Source organism: Phaseolus vulgaris, chromosome 1, assembly GCF_000499845.2.
Source record: "Phaseolus vulgaris cultivar G19833 chromosome 1, P. vulgaris v2.0, whole genome shotgun sequence".
Classification (NCBI taxonomy): domain Eukaryota; kingdom Viridiplantae; phylum Streptophyta; class Magnoliopsida; order Fabales; family Fabaceae; genus Phaseolus; species Phaseolus vulgaris.
This window is the reverse complement of record NC_023759.2, coordinates 48,651,587-48,666,618: the sequence shown is the minus strand read 5'-3', so window position 1 is coordinate 48,666,618 and position 15,032 is coordinate 48,651,587. Positions and strand designations below refer to the sequence as shown.

General features: G+C 33.0%; 2 protein-coding genes across 3 annotated transcripts; one reads left to right on the top strand and one right to left on the bottom strand.

The window, feature by feature from the left end:
- The first annotated feature begins 124 nt into the window (after positions 1-124).
- On the top strand, positions 125-3,881 carry LOC137814981 (B-type cell cycle switch protein ccs52B). The gene is made up of 10 exons (XM_068617970.1): positions 125-974; positions 1,960-2,082; positions 2,164-2,268; positions 2,370-2,549; positions 2,649-2,711; positions 2,810-3,004; positions 3,095-3,196; positions 3,283-3,345; positions 3,446-3,514; positions 3,605-3,881. Exons 1-10 carry the CDS (start codon positions 441-443, stop codon positions 3,656-3,658), a joined length of 1,488 nt encoding a protein of 495 aa, XP_068474071.1. The 5' UTR covers positions 125-440; the 3' UTR covers positions 3,659-3,881.
- A 2,299-nt stretch (positions 3,882-6,180) lies between these two features.
- On the bottom strand, positions 6,181-11,808 carry LOC137814982 (telomere repeat-binding protein 3-like). Of its 2 annotated transcripts, none has more exons than XM_068617972.1 (9): positions 11,496-11,808; positions 9,746-9,886; positions 8,812-9,646; positions 8,482-8,709; positions 8,311-8,390; positions 7,953-8,185; positions 7,478-7,792; positions 7,335-7,398; positions 6,181-6,747 (listed from the first exon to the last, which is right to left on the bottom strand). In XM_068617972.1, exons 2-9 carry the CDS (start codon positions 9,824-9,826, stop codon positions 6,541-6,543), a joined length of 2,043 nt encoding a protein of 680 aa, XP_068474073.1. In that variant the 5' UTR covers positions 9,827-9,886; positions 11,496-11,808; the 3' UTR covers positions 6,181-6,540. The 2 variants fall into 2 exon arrangements, with proteins under 2 accessions (XP_068474073.1, XP_068474072.1); XM_068617971.1 differs by having other exon boundaries at positions 11,156-11,789.
- Between the last annotated feature and the right edge of the window lie 3,224 nt (positions 11,809-15,032).

The window sequence follows — 15,032 nt, the reverse complement described above, 5'->3', positions numbered from 1 at the left end:
ATATCTAAAAATAATATTAAAAAAACATTCTGAAAGAAAATATAGTATTCCATACACTAAAATAATAGTTTATTAAAAATAAAAAAACATGATATAAAAAAAGAAAACATCAGTGTTATGCAGTATCAGTAGATGGGTAAATGACCGTTGGAATCTCTCATAAGGAAATAAAGTTATGAGCTTAGCAAAACCTACCTGTTTTATCTTTCCTTTCCTCTTCCCACGCTCCCAGAATTCGACCGTTGAACTTATAATAACTCACTATTCTTCATTTCCATCATCACTAAAACCAAAACCAAAACCAAAACCCTCTCTCTCTATTGTTCTGTTGTTTTCTCTCACAGAAACAGAGAGAAAGGGTCCTTCGTCTTCTTCATTCTCTGCCATTGTTTGTTGTCTCTTTCTTCTGTTCTTCATCCATCCAACAGTACAACCTCAAAATGGAATCTCCTCAAACTAAGAAATCTGGTCTCAACCTCCCAGCTGGGATGTCCGGAACCTCACTCCGTCTTGACACTTTTGGTTCATCGCCATCATCTTTTCGTTCCATCGCGAGCCTCACTTCTCCCTCTTCTCTCCGTTCCATCTCTAACCTCACTTCACCTTCGAAATCAAGCACATGCAGTGACAGGTTCATCCCCTGTCGGTCCTCCTCGCGCCTGCACACGTTTGGCCTTGTAGACAGGCCATCGCCGGTGAAGGAAGGGAGTAACGAGGCGTATTCCAGGTTGTTGAAATGCGAACTCTTTGGATCTGACTTTGCTTCTCCTTCTTCTCTTTCTTCTCCTTCTGCAGGTGCTCCTCCTTCCCAGATCAGCCCCAGTAAAAACATGCTCCGCTTCAAGACCGATCACTCCACTACTCCTTCCTCTCCTTACTCGCCCTCCATCTTGGGGCAGCAGAGTAACTTCGCTTCTGATTCCTCCACTCCCCCTCCCAAACCTCCCCGGAAAGTCCCCAAGACCCCCCACAAGGTAAGCTCCTTTTTTTCTTTTTCTTTTTTCATTTCAATGTGTCTGCTCTTTTGTTTTTTGCTTCTTGGCATGCAAAATTGTGATTTTGAATAAAAAAGACTTTTTTTTGCTCCTGTTTTCGAGACAACTGTGGCAATGGGTAAACTTGTTACACATTGACTGGTTGTGGAGATAACCCTGAGCTTTGATAGGTGTGATTAGGGATTTTGATCCTCGGGATAGTGTGTATGAAAACAAAAATTGATGGGAAAAGTCAATTCCTTGCAAGGGTCTATATACCTTAAGTTCTCTCGGATTAACTTTTGATCTATTTCTTGATGGTAGAAATGCCGACAGGAATACCTGAGTTTACAAATAAAAGTAGTGCATTGAAATTATTGTGGCCAATTACACCTATCTTAAGAAGATTTGGAATAATGCTTTTCTATGCATGAAAAAGATTATGATTTGACAAACTTGCGATGGGAAAATTATTGTATTTTCCGAGACCGCCATGTGTCTGTGGTTCTTATTAATCTCCTGAATTTTATCAATTTTATCCAGTCATTCTAGTAATTTGAAAATTTTGGGTAATGTGGATATTTATTAGGATACGTGTGATGATTTTGGACGGTGTAAGATTTTCTTGTATTGGAGGGAGATCTAGAATATAGGATGTTGCATTTGTGTGTCAATCACTACCAATACGTTACATAGCCTTTTATTTTACCGACAATTTAATCTTTGGGAATAGATGATCATTCATTTCATATTGGGAGCCTCTTTGACAAGAGGTACATCCTTAATTGCCCTTGTTCTTCTTCAATGAAGTTGAATTTCAGCTCTGAAAAGTAACCATGCTTTTGTTCTCTGTTGCACATGCCAAACTGGAGCTTTTGAGTTATATATTGGTCCTTAATACAGCTTGAAAAAACTAAAACCTCTTGTGAACTTATTGGATTATTGAACTTTATTGTTGATTGCTAAAATGGGAAAGGTTTTGCAGGTGCTGGATGCTCCATCACTTCAGGATGACTTTTACTTGAATCTAGTGGACTGGTCCTCACAGAATGTTCTTGCTGTGGGACTAGGCACTTGCGTTTATCTTTGGAGCGCTTCAAACAGTAAAGTGAGCTACCAACAATTTCACATTGATAAAAAACCCCTCTCACGATGAATCTAAAGTGAAATATATTAATGTGGCTTTCAGGTGACTAAGCTATGTGACTTGGGGCCCTATGATGGTGTATGTTCTGTCCAGTGGACCCGAGAGGGCTCTTTTATATCAATTGGTACAAATCTTGGCCAAGTTCAGGTACTTTGTTAGCATACTTTAGATTTTTGTTTATCCATCCTTGAATTGTTTCATTTCATGATTATGAATAAAGACAATACACTTTGCCTTATACTATACAGGTTTGGGATGGAACTCAGTGTAAGAAGGTCAGAACCATGGGTGGACATCAAACAAGAACTGGTGTGTTGGCATGGAACTCTCGCATTCTGGCTTCAGGGAGCAGGGATAGGAACATACTTCAGCATGACATGAGGGTTTCAGGTGACTTTATTAGCAAGCTTGTTGGCCACAAGTCAGAGGTAAAAATATTTTGAGGAATATCCATTGAACTTGCAGTGCTAAAGACCTGCTGGATTCTGAGAAATTGATAACAATTGTTATCCCTTAATTTGTGACAGGTATGTGGATTGAAATGGTCCTGTGACGACAGGGAACTTGCTTCTGGTGGTAATGATAATCAGGTATACTTTCCTTTCTTTCCTTGGCATCCTCCAAGCCCAGAAAAAGTTCTTTATTCTATACTTTGTTTAGTTTTTTTATTTGCTCTTTATATGATCAGCTCCTGGTATGGAATCAACACTCTCAGCAACCAACTTTGAGACTTACAGAGCATACTGCTGCAGTTAAGGCCATTGCTTGGTCACCTCACCAAAGCGGTCTCCTTGTGTCTGGAGGTGGAACTGCTGATAGGTGCATTCGTTTTTGGAACACTACAAATGGCCATCAATTGAACAGTGTTGACACTGGGAGCCAGGTTTATTTCTTTCCCATCTTTTTCCACTGAGACATTTGGTCCATACTCAAACAAGAGAACATCTCAACTTCTTTAATGCATGATATGCAGGTCTGCAACCTTGTTTGGAGTAAAAATGTGAATGAGCTAGTAAGTACTCATGGATACTCCCAAAATCAGATTATGGTGTGGAAGTATCCATCATTGGCAAAGGTACTTTGCTTTGACAATTCTACATATTATAGAGAAACTACAATCATAAAACTATATGCTTAAACTTATGGACAAATTTTGATCAGGTTGCAACTCTAACCGGCCATAGCATGAGAGTGTTGTACCTTGCAATGTCTCCTGATGGTCAGGTACTGAATGTCCCCACATAACATAGTTCCATTATGTGTTGTGTTGAAAATAAATTATTCATTTTTTGTATACATTTTAATTTTATTGGAACAATTGCAGACAATAGTAACTGGAGCAGGGGATGAGACTCTCCGGTTCTGGAATATTTTCCCATCAATGAAAGCACCTGTAAGCATGTCATGTGACCAATTTCAGTAATGCTTCTTTTTCTCTTCAAATTCTTTGCCCTATGTTTCATGATGTTGTTTTCTTTTCCAGGCCCCTGTTAAAGATACAGGCCTTTGGTCACTGGGGCGCACTCAAATTCGTTGAAGAGGAATCAAAGCTATCTCAATATTTTGTAATTAATATCTGTATATGAACAATATAATGCTGTCATATCATCAAACACGAAGAACTCACAAAGTAGAAAGTCTGCATCTAATTCAGTAGTTCACAATTCATTGTAAATTTGAATAATTCACAAGCTTGCCACATAAATCAAACGCTGTAAATTCTGCATCCCCAATGTTTATCATGAGAAATTTTGCCATCAGTTTTACAATCTCCTTCACATTTTACAAGTTTTCATCCCCACTTTTTAGAGGGAGCTCAAGGAAAATAAGTGCAGTCACTATCCCCTAATAGTTGCAAAAAAAATAAATTAAAATTAATGAATTAACCATGCACCACTTAAATAATCTCATAATGGGTATGTTAGGTCACCCAATCAACCATGCACTACTTAAATAATCTCATAATGGTTATTCTTCCTATTCATCTATCGAAACAATCATTTTGTATTGACTTTGAAGTTTAAATATTATATATATAATTACAAATATTACATTACCAAAATTTTAAGTAAAAAAGGTTAATTTTATACATCAAACTATTGAATTATAATTGTTTTATCTGTATCAAAATTTTGTTAAAATGAATTAATTATAATAAGATAATAAAATGATTTATATTTCTTAAAGATATGCCATTAAAACAAGAATTTAAAGAGTAAGAATTAATAGAATTTTTTAAATGAATAAAACATCAGTGTCAGGCTTGGGCCCTATTTTTTCAACAAAAAGAGATGCAAAAGGTCCTGCAGGCTCGAACAGGCATCATGGTCCATTTCATTTTATTTTATCTTACACACATCAATCACATCATTCAACAAAACAAATCTCAACTATAACTTGAAAAAAAAAAACAGTTTTCAGATCAATAACTATTATTATATTTATTTTTTATGTAACTTCATTAATTTATTTTTATTTTTATTGACCAAATAATTAATTATTTCTATATTTTATTTTTAATTAATATTTATTATATTAAGATTTCTTTTATGAGTCAAACCTCAACTCTCATTGCTTCTAAATTTTTGTATATTAAAATTTCCTTTACATATCAAATATTAATTATCACTAAAGTTTGATATTTTTTTCCTAGTTGAATAAAAGTACCTATTAAATGGTTGTGGTAATTTGTAAGTTTTTCATCCTTGAAAATTAGTACTTTTATTATATTTATACTATTATATAAATGATGTCTTTTAACTGTTTTGGTGTCATTTATAGTTATATTACTTTATCTTTTATTTACTTAAAATAATTTTATTATTTAATGAAAAAAATTAATCAGACAGTCTTTCTATTCAAAAGTAACAGTCTAATTCTTTTAACTTCAAAATAACCACGTAACTCTTCAGCTTAAAGAACAACCATATAATACTTCAACTAAAAAAATCATATAATTTCTCCATTCTTATTTTTACAAAATTATTATTTTTTACTTTTAAAAATTATAGCATTTTAATATAATAGATTGCAGATACACATGCGACCATATTTCCACTAATACTTATAGAATTTGGACCATTCCCTGTTCACAATAGCAGTATAATCCTGTTTAAAAATATTTTAATTATTTATATACATACCAAAAACAAAAACTAACTAACTTAATTTTTATTTTAATAGTTAGATTTAATAACAAACATAATAAATTGTAAAGATTTACAAAACAGGATTATACTGAGGATTCAAATTCCTATTTATATAACTTCAACACTTTATTATTATATATGATTTTTTAATATTTTTAAAATTATTAAAAATGTTATATTTTTTTGAGGATTCTTTTTTTGTTAATTATAACATTGAAGACTATATGATATATACATGTATATATGGGCGTGCGTTAATTAATCATTTTCACATTATAATTGAAGATGTATTTGTATGTCATAGGTTGTTACTAACTCTCTTGTTACAGTCAACTGTTATTAAAATATTTGAAATTATTATTATTATTATTATTATTCTATGAAAGTGAAATTCATGTATACTTATAAAATTACACAGCCTGTTTTCTAATTAGTCCACATCCAATAACTATAAAAAAAAATTGACAGCTATCAACAACAATCTTTGTTATAATAATAAAATTAAGAAAAGAAAAAAAACTACATAAGACTGGATAAGGATCCCGAAGGAGGTGGAATATTCGGAAAGTGTGGATAAGGATCCCCAAGGAGGTGGAATATTCGTCCTTACAACCACTGTATCCACAAGACCACTTTGTCTTCATCTACTTTTATAAAGAGAAATCATAGCCACACCACATACTAATGGTGGACCCTGCCCCTCAAATTATATATTCAACTATTTTGTACTCTAAGATACGCTTTCAATTTTTCTTTCACCAAAAACAAAATCAAGGACTCAAATTTCATCATTGATTACTTTCAAAAAATATATTTTTTCATCAATCTTGCTTGTAGTACATCTTCACCATGAAAACCAAAACTAAACAAACAGAATAGTAAAAAGGTACCAATTCAGTAAATAGAGAGATAATCAAACAAGTGGAAAGAGTAACTTCCATATGTGAAATGAAAGATAATAAGAACAGTTTCACCTTTCCTTTGTGCTGTCTGTCATGTTCTATGTTCTTTTTACACTTCTACATACATTCATAAATGTAAAAAGAATAAAGTAAAAATCAAAGAACAGTATAAGTTCCTGTTAGAACAATCTTATTGCATCAAATCATTTACAAATGCCAACCTGCATGCAATTAATGGCAGGCAAAGAATTTGGTGTAAGAATATTACATGAATTTGAATCAAAATGTACAAGTTTGTCTTCCTCTTGTCCTGTCAACACCACCACTCCTTTCTACACCATCATCACAAGTGATTGGACTGGACACCTTCAACAAACACACGGTCCTTCAGCTGAGGCTTCTGTAATCTTCAAGGTTCCAGATCCAGCTTGATGCTTTCCATGCTGCTTGGCTTGGTGCTGAGACCAGAAAGCATGAGCAGCCAAAACTCTGTCCAAGAGCTCCTGAGGCACTGGCTCTCCTCTCCTTTGTTGAGGGGAGATGGTTGCAGTGTGCACCAATGTTTTCCATTTATCCTGTGCACATCAAGTGGCAATTAAGCAAAATTGTAGTAGCTTTATAACCATAAAATGGATTCAATCAGTACAATTGTGTTAATCTTTCTTCTTCAACATTTATACTTTAAAAGAGTGCATAGTTTATGCATTGGGAGTGTAATTGTACAGTCATCTACTCACAATTTGATAAACATAGTAAGTTGCTTGTCTTTCACAAACTAGTTAAAATATTATACCTTTATTATTTATCATTGGATCACAAAATGTATAGAAGTTTTTGCACACTTCTATAAAGCAAATAAAAGAGGGATTTCTTCAACTTGAGAAAATAAGCATAATGCCCCCATACAAAAAGCATTAGAATGATATCCATGAAACAGAAGATGACTGAATAAACAGGTCATATTATCCTAGGTACCAACTGAGTGTCGAACAAATAGGAACCGTGACCAATGAAAATAATCACAAGGGAAAACCGTATTAACCATAAGAAACCCAAATGTGCTTTGTTGTGTATTATATTTCTAGTAGTAGAACCGTGTAAAGTGACCCCACACGTTAAAGAGTGCTTAGTGCAGAGAGCGGGAACCAAAAGAATAACATACCTTTAAGTCTACATAAGTCCTATGGTCTGCATTCTCAAAAGCTCGCAACTTAACATCACGCCACCTGCATGGCATAAACATTATCAGCAAGCCAGTTTTGCAGTCTATCCACAGGTAAGCGGATATTATTGATAACATCGTACCTCCCAGTTCCAAGTTCCTCAACTGCGTGAACAAGTGCTTCTACCTCAGACACAGAGAATGGTCTCCTGGTTCGACGCTGTACAAACTCAGAGCGCTTGATTTTCTGACTCACAGGAACCACAGCTAATGCTTCTGTGCTAGCTGGAACAGGAACCAGCGCTCTGGAATCAGGTGTTATTTTGTCAATTGTAGTGGCGGCGAGTGAATAAGTAGAATCATGGTTACTTTCAATTAGGTTGCCCGGATATGTCACCAAGGGTGAGTCATGCAAGGTATCAGTAATCCCTGAATCTAAGGCAGGAGTTTCTATGGGCCTAGAAAAATCAGATAATGGTATTAGGTATAGTATAAACATAAAAAATCCACTAAATAAAACCGAATCACCATTTCTACCCAATAAATTATTCTTGGCCATTTCCCTTCCTAAATCAGCTATGCTGATTAAAATAAACTATGCTATGGAGTTTGACTCACCTGGTGAGCTGGGATGTATCACATTGAGAAGAAGGATCACCAACACAAACGGTTGGAGAAGCTTGAAGAGAAACGGGCTCCAACATGAAACTCAGGGTATCCAAATTTTCGTTGCAAGATATACCAGTCTGCACAAGTGTCCTACTGTCATCTCTAACTTTTTTCCCATGATGAAGAACACCAACATGCGCGCCCCCTCCAAGTATAGCCATCACCGCCTCCATGATTGTCCTCTACAAAAATTTGTAAGAATATGCAATGCAAAGGTTAGAGCCAGACAAGACAGCAAATGCGTGTGGGAAGCTTTGACTACAATAAAATAAAAGTGAGGCTATCTATTTGCTATCTCTATTTATACCTTTAGCGAAGCAACAGTTGCAGTTTCAGGAACCTCAATATAAAGCTCTGGTATCCTTATCGACTTAATGCTAAACTTTACTGTTCACAAGGTATAAAGAACAAATATGTTACGATTGAGAGTAGTGAACAATCAACATAAGCAGAAAGAATGAATATAAGACTTATTTACCATGGGAATCCTTAGCCTTAGCTAGATGCAGTTTTGCAGATGAGCTAGGCTTGTCTCCATCCGTCCCTTTCTGAGGTGAATTGGACACACTCTCACTGCTGAATCCTCCATCAGAAGTTACTCCTGAAACCCGATCAACGATTTTCCTCTTCTTAATAATAGTGTTGTGCTGGGATCTTTCAAAACCATAGCAAGTCTTCCTCTTATGATAATGAGGTACTCCTAAATCTGCAAATTTCATATTACTTTCAGTGACAGACAATCAAACTCGTAGATATAGCATGCATCAGACAATAAAGCATTTGGTTGCTCATTTATAAGCCACATTACCAGATCTAGAAAGTTCACAGTCTTTCAGCTTTGGAGCTGTCTTCCAGTATTTAGAAGACATCAAATTCCTGATTCTTCTGTGTGCAATGCGCCTTGGAGACCTAAAAGCCTTTGACTTTGTGCAAACTCTTTTGCACCTTAAAAAGTTTTCGTCATCATCTCTAGAACCTAATTTAAAAACATTCCCATGCCTGGAAAAGGAAGCACTGGGAGAAGATTTCCTATGAAATGGAGATTTAATATTACTTTTTGAGTTAATTAGTGTAGGAGATACATACAATTCTATGTGGTCTTTCAAACTACATTTATCAGCCAAATTTGATCCCCTAAAGCATGAACTGCCAGCTTTCTTTTCCTGTTTAAATCCAATCTTCATCTTACCATCACTAGACTCCCTAAACTTTTCAGATGGTTCTACTAATCTATTAGAATAATTCCCAAATTTATTATCCCATTTGAAAATTTCAGACTTCACATCAGCTTGAACTTTCTCCCAAATGTCAGAATCATTATTAACTGAAACATGTCCTTGTGAAAAATCAGTCTTGGCATGTGGAAGAGGTTTCTGGCTACTGTTTTGTGACCCTACCTCAGTCTTAAAAGTACTCTCAGCACAGCTTCCCTGGTGAATTTCCTCCTTTTTTAATGGTTTAACTTCACCTTGTCTGTCTTGCTCAATGACACCTTGGCTAAAGGCTGGTTGACGATTTCCTTCAGATGCGTTGCTGGAAGCAGAACTTTCACTCTCCTGCAGCAATTGACCAGCTAAAGATGCCAGTAGTTCAATAGCACAAACTCGACCATCCTCAGTTGCTTTGTTGAAAGGACCCCTCCTCTGAACAATCACAAAAAAGGATCAAAATAGAGTTCAATGCACAAAAAATGGAATACATAAAAACAATTGCCACAATTGCAAAAAATACACAGTACTTACCCTTACAGATCTAGGAGCTTTAGGTATAATAGGAACTCGAAAGCCATTAAATCCATAATCTATCCTCTTCTTCAACACCATAGTTAAAACATATACAGCTCATCAAATAACCAGAAGCGTAAATACACCAGATCCTTTTCACTGCCATAGTATTGAAGGAAGAAACATATCAGGTTAATTTTCACATTTTGCTACTCTGTGCAAATTAAAAAAGCAATGTCACAATAGCACTGCAATAAGTAATTTGCAGCTATTTCGATTCAATGGTTGCCTTAATAAAAAATACATATATCCCAACAACAGTTACCGATTATTCACATTCTACCAGACCAAGGAAAGCAACTTGAATAATCTAAGGTTTAACGACAACGACAATTCCTATTCTACATGAACTTATATGGAAGATAATTAAGACCATGTACAGCATGAAGGCAAAAGGAAAATTCACAATATTAATTTGGCCCAGCAAATTAAAGAACAAGATCAGAGAAACCAAATCTGACACAAAATGCATCTAATTGTTACAATAAAGTACCATTTATGTCCCACATGAATACTTGCGGAATAAACAAGATCAGATTTAAGGGAAATCCAGAAAAGACCCATTTGACTTTCGGATTCAATTTCATCGAATAGAACATGCTATAAACAACACATAAAAGGGGTAAAAAGTTGAATCGGTGAATCCACATCATGGTAATCACGGAAACAGGAAATTGATCGCACGAAATCCTAATGCCAACATGGATTCGGAAGAATTTCAATAAACTGCGGGAAAAAAAATTCCCAATTTCACAATCATTCCCGAGATGTCAGCAAATTAAAGAATTGCATATGAATCCATGATCAAAGAGTCAAAAAGCCAAAGAAACACAAACACATGGAAGGATCATAAAAAATCAACATCATCGTAAAAGAAAAAGCACGCTGCAATCAGTTGCTAAGCTCTAATTGCGCGAGATCAACACAAATCAAGCAATTTCCAAGAATCTGCCGCACTTGTATCCAAATCAAAGAACCTGAACCACTAGAAAGTCCAACAACCCCCCACCCACAAAAAAAAACTCAAATTTTTCATAGAAACAAAAGAAGAACCAGTTGCATACATCAAACACAACCAAACTTCCACGATCGGATCTTCAATTCTCAAATCAACAACACCCATATTTTTTCCCCAAAAAAGAAACCGAATCTTCAGAAGTAAGAACAAAATTGCGTATAACCCACCACAATTCCGTTCTCCCATCTCCGAAATTCAACAAGAGGGAGAGAGAGAGAGAGAGTTAAAAAATAATCTCCACCGCTAAATCATGATTAGATCGCACCGAGAAACATGACGAGAAAAAAAAAACACAAAAAACCGAAATTCAAAACCTCTGACATGCAACAGAACCTCTCACACCAACTAACCTCTTGGAAAAACAACATTCGAACAACGATCCGAGGAACCAAACCACGATCAAGTTACAATGTTTCTGATTAAACTCAATTTCCTACAGGGGAAAAAGTACAACTTGCGTGCAAAGCAAAACCCCCGAAAAAACTGTTTGGAAATGCAAGAGATCTAAGGGAATTCAGGAACTGAAAACATTTAAGTCCTCTACTTTCTCTGTCTCTCTCTCTCTCTCTTTCTCTCTATATCCTTCAACAACGTGAAATTCTCATTATGTTTTTTCTTTTTCTTTTTTTTTTGTGAGATGGAAGGAAACAATGGATAGAATAATAGATAGATTAGATAGAAGAGTCTTACGGGACAAAAACCCACCAATACCGTAAACAAAAACCACGCAACAGTAGCCTTAAACCCTTTATATCCAATGGTTTTGACCATACAACCGGACCACCCAGTTAAAGGGTATATCCTACCGCCTATACCGATCATCTCTCCCACCTAAAAACCCTCTTTAGACCCGTTCTTAACCCCTCATGCCTCAACCTTGTGCCACGTGTCATCCCCACTCGTCCTTGTACAGGATTAGAAAGAAGCATGGGAGTTTTGGCTCTTCCTATGAAGATGTGGTAGAGAGTGTCTCTCCAATGTCATGTCCATTATTACTACCTTCATTCTTTATCTCTTCTTCTCTTCTCTTGTGGTCCTTTCTTTCTCCATTTTTCCTTTTTTTTTTCTTTTTATGTGTTCATGGATTTCTGATTGTAATGGAATTTCTGTGGGTTCAGTTTAGTTATTATGGTTCTTTTATTGCTCCCTTTCCAATTACTGTTTCCTGAAGGGCTTTTTAAAAATATATATAAACACAAGTACTGTTTTGTTGAGTAGATGGTGATAATAATTTGGTGTTCATACCTCATCATCACCAAATTTTTAGATAAACAATGCCACTCATCACTTTGTTTTGCAGTTTCTGCTACCTTCCTCATTCTGTACAAAATTATAATTATACCAAAAATTATATTTCCTTCAAATGGATTCTTTCAGAGCCTCCAACACTATGAACTCATCAAATATAGCATTTTTTTTATTTATTTTTCAATTATATTAATTAATATATCCTTTTGCTCTTTGTGTTTAGTTAAGTCAACTTCATTTTTGAAAATTCAACTATGTCAAATGAATGTCCCAAATATTTACAATTATCTTTTGTTCCTTTTTTTTTTATTAAAGTTTGTTATTACGAGCACGTGTTTTATGCGGTGTGTAAAAAAAGTCATCAGATAAATAATAATATTATGAAAAGATTTAATCTTTGATTCAGTAAACTTTATTATATATATATATATAATTTTTTAGGATTAAAATTGCAAATTAATTAAGTTAAATATAAAAATGCAGTTTTGTATTGTGTTGTTTTAAATGAAAGAAAAAATAATAATGCCTAGTTTGCTCTTTTCAGTGCTCAAGTTTGAAAGTACTAAATAAAGTACACCAATAAAGAGAGTTGGAGAAGCACAACATGCAAGCATAAGAGAATTTCACGAAAAATAAAATAAATTATTTCATTAAAATCATTTAGTTTTTCGGGGTTAAATAGCATTAGATCCAATGGTACTTGAATAATTAAATTTTTACTACTTTGAGATTCACGGTAAATTATTAAATATTTTTATTGCGGATCTAAGTGGTTACACTTACACTATTAAACTAATTGGAATTTGCTTATAATAGTAAAAATCAGTTGAAAGTTTTAATGTAGGAATAGTTTACACTTAAAATCAGTTTTTTTAAATTAAAATCTTACTTTTTTAGTACAAAGTTGACGTTTCTTTTTTATTTTTAAGCGACATCACTGTTAGAGTAAAAAAAATAGAAAAATATATCACATAAAAAAACTTATTATAGGTAAATTAAGAACAAAAAAGACATTGCATGGGTTGAGTATTATCCCAAATTTTAACAACTTTAATAAATAAAAACAAAGTTTTTTTAAGGACATATGTATCTTATTTGGAAAATAAATATTTTTGAGTAAGATAAAATTATAATAAATATTAAAATCTTTTTTCCAAATATTTAATGTTATAACATATGTAATAGTTGAACTGACTTACATCTTAATCCACACGTGTTATACAAAGATTATAAATTGATTTTAAATTTTTGTAAATATTTTGTTAGTAATAAACTTATTGAAAAATAAAAAATTGTCATTGTCATTATTGCTTGGTATTATTAATTCTTTAATTGAGTAATTAAGGTGATATATAATTGAAAAGTTTATCTGCATTCCTTAATTATGTCTTAAAAGATATCTTATCATGCTTTTACAATTAATTAAGAATGTCCAAATTCATTTATTTATTTATTTATTCTCTTCTATCTAAGGCTCAATAGTAAATCTTACATTAAACTTAAAGAAACAGCCACCTCCTGCATCTTCGAAATTACCAGCAGGATTTCAGATTCAAATGATCAATAAACAATTAAGTGATCTTAAAAACAGTGTAATTAAATTTTGAGAATACCAATTATTTCTCGTGAATGATTTCTTCTATGAAAATAAAGAAAAAAATTTTATTGGAAAACTTAATAACTAAATCTTAAAAAATTAACTCAAAAATTAAATTTGTAATCATTTATATATTATCCATAATTAGTAAGTGATCTAGTAAGTTTAATAAAAATAATTTTAAATAATATTGTTATTATTTATAAAATTAATTTATAAAAAATTATATTCACTTATGTATTATAAAATATTTTTTATTTTTATGATTTCACCAAAATTATGATTTTAGTTGGTGATAATATACTTTATGTGTATAGAGTTAACAACAAATTTAAAAATTAACAAAGGAAATGAATGGTTGTAAAATTGGATTAGATTATGTGGTGGGAAAAAGAAGAGGAAGAAAGAGTTATTTATCCATACATACCATTGAATAATAATAATAATAATTGAAGGATAACATTTTGGTGTTAAAGTATGTTGGCAGGTATTAACATTTTTTGTTTTATTACTTTATCTTATCTGTGTTGTGACTCATTCACATCACTTTCTTCACCAAGGACAGTGGGTCCCACTGTCTTTTATTGTTCCAAATGTGTCAATTCCTCAATGACCTCTCGGCCACGCATAACAATCGGTGACGGGTTCGGGTTTTTCGATGGGTCATTGGTTTCTGTTTCTTTCTTCTTACTTCTTTCATCTTATTCTCATCTTCTAATATAATATAAACTCTCTTACATTATCTATATTGCCATTTTATAATTTTTTATCCTGTTATTTATTTTAATAAGTTAAAATATAAAAAAAAATTATTATTTTAATTTTATATACTTTTAAATTAAATAACTTACATTTTAATTTTTAAATAAAACATACATATTAGTATTTATTGATTCACTTATTACAAGTGTAGTTACGAGATGAACTTTAAGTCTAACTTAATTTTATAAGACCGTATCATGAGATTGAGGTTTGCACTCACTTATATACAAAGAAATGTCTTCATCTTTAGTTAAAGTGGGATCTCCAACAAAATTAAATTTAAATTTTACATAACATTATATTTTTATTATGAAATTTCATGAACACTCCTGCTACCAAATTTTAAAATTAATAATACAAATATAATGTATATATCCGTTACATATTATTTTCATTGTTATTATTATTGTTATAAATTATAGATAAATATTACTGCTATTTATGATTATTATTGACTATATTCAAGTAATCTAAAACAAGGAACCTGGTTCATCACGTTTTCCTTAACTTTGGTCTATGTTGGAGAAACGTACAAACTTCAAACTATATACATCTTTTCCTTTTGTTACACAAATACTATCTTATTCCTCTTCTTCATTTTGATTTTTATCATGGCTTAA